This window comes from Mandrillus leucophaeus, unplaced genomic scaffold (genome assembly GCF_000951045.1).
Source record: "Mandrillus leucophaeus isolate KB7577 unplaced genomic scaffold, Mleu.le_1.0 Scaffold223, whole genome shotgun sequence".
Lineage (NCBI taxonomy): Eukaryota > Metazoa > Chordata > Mammalia > Primates > Cercopithecidae > Mandrillus > Mandrillus leucophaeus.
The window spans coordinates 2,044,996-2,052,794 of NW_012102288.1; the positions used below are offsets into that span (position 1 = coordinate 2,044,996).

Consider the following 7,799-nt stretch of genomic DNA (forward strand, 5'->3'; position numbering starts at 1 on the left):
GTGAGATTCTGTGCTCAACAAAGGTAAGGCCGGGCGTGGGGGCTCACGCCTGTAATCCCAGCACTTTGGGAGGCCGAGGTGGGCAGATCACGAGGTCAGGAGATCGAGACCATCCTGGCTAACACGGTGAAACCCTGTCTCTACTAAAAATACTAAAAAATTAGCCAGGTGTGGTGGCGGGCACCTGTAGTCCCAGCTACTTGGGAGGCTGAGGCAGGAGAATGGCATGAATCCGGAAGGCAGAGCTTGCGGTGAGTGGAGATCGTGCCACTGCGCTCCAGCCCAGGCGACAAGAGTGAGACTCCGTCTCAAAAATAAATAAACAAACAAACAAATAATAAACATAGGTAAGCAAAAACACAGACATCTCAAGAAAGTTACAGCGAGACTGTCTTTGTTAGCACAGAGCCATAAAGGATCAAACTGGGGGTAATGGGTGAGGAGTCAGTGGATGTATAAAGAATAGTGAGACTATCACCCAAATGGAACCAAACTGAAGATGAGGGATCTGATGCAAAGGCTTAAAACATTAGCAAAGTAACCATCAAGTCCATAGCTTAGGAGCAGTTTAACTGTGGTGCCCTTTCCACCCCACACTAACCACATCTGGATTAAAATCATCTGCTTCCTCACAAAGCTGTGAATCATGCCTCCTTTAATCTCTATATTCCCAATAACTTGCAAAAATGGAATCTCAATAAATGCTCGGCTAAGGCCAAGTTATAATGACATGAGTAAAATAGGAGAGACTAAATAAAGGTTTGATGGGTGTGAGAAGCAGGATAGAAGATTACTGCTAGGTGTCCAAAGTAATTGTATTTGGCTGACATCTGGATGAACAGCACCCACCAGCAACTGCATCTAACTCACTGGATAGCCCTGAGAAAGTCACCTCAATGCTGAATCTGAATTTGTAAAATGAAGATACTGGCACAAACCAGAGGTTGCACGCCTTTCAGTGGAAAGAAGGTGGCTGTTATAACACTGAAGCCTGGAGAGACTGCATATCTTTGCTGCCCTGGTAAGGGGTACGGGCTTCCCCTTAAGCTGTGCTTCCGAACAAATTATAGAGAGGAGAACATACAGCTGGTATGGCCACCAAAATAAGGACCTTTGAGGCTTGTCAACAAGAGACCCGCTTGTGATGTGGCAGGTAAGGAGATAGGGGTTTGGAGCAGGAGCAGCAGAGAGCAGTGGTAATAAGTTACACAGATCTCAGAGATGAGACAACAGAAAGCCCAAGGAAAAAATGGAAGGGATGGAACAGATATCTATGTTTTCAAGGTGGTTCTCATGCCTGGCATGCACACACCCAGGCACCAAAACACACAGTAAGTCAGGGAGAAGCAGAATTCACACAACCTAAAGACTTTAATACTAATTTAAGAGTTGTTAGAGCAATAATAATCCATTAGCAAGATCACCTCTAACCTTTGAAAAGCTTGTTTATTTACCGTATTTACAGAGTGCCATCAGACTATATTTAGAGCTTCTGACAAGTTTCCATTTAGGATCACAGAAAAACCTGACATTTTGGCTTGGCATGGGAAATTATGTAATTTCCCATGCCAAGCTGAATTCCCCAACATTACAGGAAAACCCACAAACCCTGCAGAAGGGAGTGAAAAGCCAATCCACTCAAAGGAAATCTTCCAGTTCTACAAAAGAAAACAAACAAACAAATACCACAAAGAGTAATGAATCATTTCTAGTGAATAACTCTTCACTCCATCTTTAATAATGTCATTCTGAAGCCCCTGAAAAGTATTAAATTACATATTCTATATTCCTGGTGATATCACTGCCTAAAACTACACAACTTAAAGCAGTGAGTGAGCTGACGACTGGTAAGTGAAATCTTTAATGATGTGAAAGGCCAGAAAAAAATCACGTGTTTGAAAATGCCTGCAGAATAATAAAAGCCTGAGGGAACCTGATGGCTTTGCTGCTTCTAAGCTAAATAAAGCCTGGGGGGCTTTGCAAAGGTCCTAGTGAGGATAATCTCTATGATTACACAGAGTAAACATCCAATCCATTCCACAGGAACCCAGGAAAGTTAATCCAAGAAGAACACCACCACTTAAAATATTGAGAAAAACACACAGTTCTGATTGTTTAAATGCTCCATCAGCGCTGGAGAACGTATCAGGTCATTCTAACAAGCCAGAACACTTGACTAGTGTTTCTGTGACAATGATTTGGCTTGTGTTAACTAAAGGACAAGCAAGATGTTTGCGTTCCAACGCTCAGCCCTTACACAGGTCCGATCCCCGACTCCCAGCAGTCTCCCTACTTCCTGCACACCTTTGGATTATTGCACACTGACTTCCTGCACACACCTGGGTTTGAGACACCTTCCCCCTGAAGGGTTACTCTAGCTAAGTTCCCGAGACAAGCTCGAAGGAAGTTCGCTGTCCCCCTGCTCTCGGTCAAAGCACCATCAGCACATGTCACTTGACAAGTTCCGCGGCAGTGGAGTGATCAGTTTACATAAACAACTTTGAAGAGATAGCGCATCACTGCAACGACAGAAAGTCGGCAGGACGACTGTGGCCGCTCCGGGAAAGGAGGCTGCAAGGCTGGCCCGCGGGCAGAGCCTCTGCTGACGTTCACCGCAGCTCCCACCACGCAACAGGTCCACGCAGGCAGGGCCCGGGCGGCCGGCATCTGGGCACCTGCCCCCAGCGCTCCAGGCCCAGCTCTCCCCTACCCCCATCCTGCGTCCACCCCCGTAGCCACTGCAGGCCAGCCGGCCAAGCCCACCCGCGATAAAGCACGGAGCACATTCCTCCCAAGATGCCGAGATAGTGCGGCCCGCTTGAGCGCTGCCCAGGTCACAAGGTCCTCTGGGACAAGCCTCGACCAAAGGAGAGGCGCGCCCGGCCCTTAGTGGGGGAATGACCCCGGGGAGTGGAGAGGGGCGGGAGGCTGTGCTCTGTAGCTTCCAAATGGAAACAGCCCGAATCACCTGGCTTCTCACCTGCCCGGGCACAAGTGCCAGGTGTCAGTACCTAGACATGGATCTAAGTTACTTAACAGTCCAGAACGTTTCTCCAATAGCACGAGCCCCAGTGACTACGCGGAAAATATTCGGCCACTTTGAATAAAATGAAAAGGAACTTTTACTGGGAAAGGATGGAAGTAAAGAGACACGGGGAGAAAGAAGCAGGTGAATGCATAAAAGAGGGACGGTTCCTTCACGCCGGACCCGGAGGTGGAAGAGGGGACGAGAGAGCGGAAGGGACAACAGGCGAGAGCAGAGCGCGCAGGTGAGGCCGGACCCTTACCTCGGGCAGCTCGCGGAGCTGGTTGGCGTCCAGCAGTAGCTCCTCCAGGCTCCGGGCATAGCGGTAGATCTCCTCGGGGACATAGACCAGCGAGCAGTGGCGCTTGTCGATGCTCTCCACATGACGGTTGCACCGCCACAGGGGGATGCAGTGGAACATCGCCGCCCCCGCCGCCGCGCGGAGCTTCCTACTCGCGGCAGCTGCGCGGACTGAGCATGCGCACCAGTGGGTGCGCGCCGAGGGCGTTTCCCGGCCCGAGGGATGCTCCGCTCCGGGTTTTCCCGGCGACCTGGATCGGAGAGGGTCCACAGACCTGCGGGCCGGCTGCTGCAGGTCCGCTTACTCCGGCTAGGACGGGGGCGCGTCGGGCCCTTTGAGGAAGGCAGACTGTGAAAGGACTTGGGGCAAAGATAAGGCGGAGCAGAGGCGGCCTGAGCAGAGCAGAACAACTTTGATACTTAGTTTTATTTAACTCGCACTCCTCTCCTTGCTCCCCTTCCCCAAAACAACTTTCTCTTCCGGGGTCAGACAGGACCGCCCCGAAAGCGTACCTCGCGCGCCTGGAGCGCCAGGCGCTGCGAGATTCGGTGTAGTTTTGAGGTGTTTGCACCGCCCTCGCTGCTGCTTTCGTGGCTGCCCGTGTGCCCGCTGCTCACGGCTGCTCCAGAAGTGTGAGCGGGCCGCGCCCGGCCCCTGCCCTGCCCTCTGGTCCTCGGGCACCGCCTGCAGGCTTTGTAACTTGGGAGCACATCTCCGGTGATCACGGTTTATGCAGTGAGTGACAGTAAATCCTCCTCCCTGTACCACCAAAGGCATAGGAGTCTGAGAGTCTGCGAGAGTCTCATCGATGTGGTTGCACCTGGCCAGGAGCCCAACTGCAGAAATAAGCAGGCAAAAGCGAGTTTCTGAGCCAGTTCCAGCGCGGCCCAGATGTTGGCCCCTGACAACTAGCGGGGACTGGTGCGGAGGGAGGAGCAAGGCAAAAGGGGCAGGTCGAGGCTGCCAGGTGAGCATCCTCCATACAGCTCCTGCTTTTCTGCTGCAACCCGGGTCCCGTCCAGCCCGGATGAACCGGGAGGCTCACTATTGGGTTATAACGACCATTCCCTCGCCCCGACTCATTCCAGCGGACCACGGCCGGAATCCTGAACTGCCCCTCTTCACCTGTAACTGTTTGCAACACAATCCCCATCTCCGAATAACAAGATTTTCTCCTTTCATGAAGGGTTGCTCAAGTCAAGGTCAGTAACAATGATGAATCATTTCCTCGGGGGCCCCTCTGACTCCCCACCCCACCGCCCCTTCGTTCCACACTTTCCCTTGCAAGCATACTCAAACTCCAGGTTCCACCTGTGGCCTCTGCCACGCTGCCACGCTGGCTCTCCCACCCTCACTCCCGCCCTCCAGCTGCTATAGCTAAAATCTGGAGCCACGGAGTTCACTTTTCTATAGAAGACAAAGCTGAGCATGCTCAGTGGCCAAGACAAAGTTTAGTCGGAAACTAGTTTTTGCATTAGACTCTCCATTGGCTCCATAGACTCTCCCGTATCTTACAACTGGGCACAGGAGGGTTTCCCCGGTGAAATGGAGAAGAGGACACTTGGTCTTTTCAACTCTGCTAGGAGGGCTCCTTTCTTCCCAGTCCGTAAGGAGGGGTCTGACTTTCATTTCTACCCCAGCGTTATCACCTTAACTCTCATTCCACTCAATGCCTAAACTCCGTTGCCCTACCCACTTCTCCCTCTCTTTTGTTTGTCCTGATTTGATTCCTGCATTCTCACAGAGGGCTACCTGGACTTTGAACCTCCACCCCACTTTCTACATTCTTGCATTCCAGAAACACATATGAAGCTCATTTCTGCCACCCTTCCTAGAAAACTGGTTCCTGACAGAGACATGTGGAAAGGTTAGTAAGTCCCCGTCTTCAAGTTTTCCAACCGCTTAAAAAAAAAAAAAAAAATTAAAGAAGGCTGGCTCCCTCCATTTAATCTAATGTTGATTTCCAGAGATTATCACACTAGATTATTTTAACAAACACCAAATGTATTTTAAAGACGTGTCCAGTCTTTTAAAAATTCAAACTTCAATAAGCATTCCTTGTGTGCCTCTCCATGATGCTTCAGTTTCTCTGTGTTATTATTTTTGTATCAGCTTAATTGGAAAGAGATTGTGACCTCTTGAACAACAGATACTGTCTCACTTGCTTTGTAGATCGAGGAATCTGCCACAATGCCATATGCACAGTCAATGATCAACAGTTTTTGTTGATTTAATTCTGTGGATAGTCAGTAGGCGAATTCTTGACTTTCCTTGTTTCCAAGGATCTGCCAAGAATTTGAAACAGCATAGTAAGAGAGAAAAAATGAAACAACACCTTGTCAACTACAGAATAGGGAAGCAACTAACTTTTTATTCACCTGAAGAATTTTAGGGTTTCCCACCTGATATAACATCTAGTTTCTTCCGCCACATACAAATGAGTTTGACTCAATTTAAACAAAGTTTAAAAAGACCACCTAAATCAATTTATTCTTAGAATAATGTAATTCTTTTATTCATTTATACTGTGAAGCATGTTTTCACAGCCTTTGAGCTAAAGAGATCTGTGTTTGAACTCTTATGCCACTAGCTTTGTAGAAATTGACAAGTTGACTTAACTTTTATAAGCCTCAGTTTTACCATATCTCAAATGAGGATAATGGTTCATGGGATTGTTATCTGGATTAAATGAAATGAAAGATATGAGATGCTTAGTAGAGTATCAGACACATATTACTTTAATCAATAAATATTCATTATGCACTTTATTCGCCAGCCTCCAGGAAGTTGGGGGCAACATCCACCATTTCCTGGTTGGTCTGTGTAACCAACCTTTTCTCTCTCGAATCACACTCACTTTGGGGAAACCAGCTGCCATGCTGAGCAAATCTAGAGCTCCACGTGCCAAAGAATTGCAGCTGGCAACTAGCAAGGGACAACTAGCAAGGGACTGATGATTCTTGGCAGTAGTCATGTGAGTGAGCTATCTTGGAAGCCAATTCTCCAGCCCTTGTCAAGCCTTCAAGTGACTGCTGCACCAGCTGATAGCTTGACTAAAACCTCATGATAGCCTCTGACTCAGGACCACTCAGCTAAGCTGCTCCCCACTCTTGCACCTCAGAAATTATGTGAGATAATAAATGTTTTTTGCTTTAAACTGCTAAGATTTGGAGTAATTTATTACACAGCAACAAATAACTAATAAAGGTACATACTATGTACCAGGCATTGTGCTAGATACTAGAAATGTAAGAAAAAACAAGATAGGTCTTAACCTCATGAAGCTTACTCTCTAAAGGTAGGAGAATGATAAATACTTAGTGGTCTGTTGTTGCATTGTCATTAATTTTTTGAGCATGATGTCATTAATTTTTTTTTGTGAAAGTCCAAAATGTTAGCTTGTAAGATAGGGTCAAAATGGAGATTCAGAGGTTTGGGCATGTGAATTTTAATGTGAGATACCACCACCTAACCACTAGAATGACTTAAAATTAAAAAAAAAAAAAAAAAAAAAAAGACAATCCCAAATGTCACTGAAGATACAGAGCAACTTGGCCCTCAGAGTGGCTGACACCTACGATTCCAACATTTTGGGAGGCCAAGGCAGAATGGGGTGGAGGGATCGCTTGAGGCCAGGAGTTCAAGACCAGCCTGGGCAACATAGGAAGACACCCATCTCTACAAAAAATAATAAATTAGCCCGGCATAGTGGCATGTGCCTGGAGTCCCAGGTACTCAGAAGGCTGAGGTGGAAGGATCACTTGAGTCTCCTAGTTAGTTCGAGGCTGCAGTGAGCCGGGCACTGCACTCAGCCTGGACAACAGAGCAAGATACTATCTCAAAAAAAATTTTAAAAATGGAGCAACTGGAATTCATACATTGCTGATAGAAGTGTAAAATGGTAAAACCACTTTGTAAAACAATTTGGCAGTTTATTGTAATCATATGCCTGCCCTGATGATCTAGCCATTCTACTCCTAGGTATCTGCACAAGAAAAAGTGAAAACATATGTCCAAGTAAGGATTGTTTACAAATGTGGACAGCAGTTTTGTTAATAATAGCCCCAAACTGGAAACAATCCAAATATTCATCAACAGATGGATACAGTGTAGTATAGTGAAACAATGGACTAGCATTCAATGAAAAGGGGCAAGCCATTAATACATGTAACAATGTGCATAAATGGCAAAAACTATGTTGTACAAAAGCCAGACACAAAAGAGTACATACTATATGATCCCATGTATATAAAATTCTGGAAAATGCAAACTAACATAAAGTGACACAACCTGAATCAGTGGCCTAGAACCTGTTAGTTGGGTTGTAGGAAGGATTGTGGTGATAAAGATTGGTGATGAAAACCAGGGAATTTGTAGGGGAAGTGGGAGATGGAAATATTATGTATCTTGATTGTGGTGTAGTTATGTGGGTGTATACATTATTCATCAGATTGTATACTTAAAATAGGAAAC

At 46.9% G+C, this 7,799-nt stretch overlaps 1 protein-coding gene across 1 annotated transcript in view; it reads right to left on the reverse strand.

Annotated features, from left to right (window-relative positions):
* LRRC1 (leucine rich repeat containing 1) overlaps positions 1-3,481 on the reverse strand; it is a 140,310-nt gene extending 136,829 nt beyond the window's left edge. The window contains exon 1 of the mRNA XM_011981327.1: positions 3,288-3,481. Coding sequence (XP_011836717.1) covers positions 3,288-3,446 — 159 coding nt within the window. The 5' untranslated portion in view covers positions 3,447-3,481. The remainder of the gene's footprint in view (positions 1-3,287) is intronic.
* Between the last annotated feature and the right edge of the window lie 4,318 nt (positions 3,482-7,799).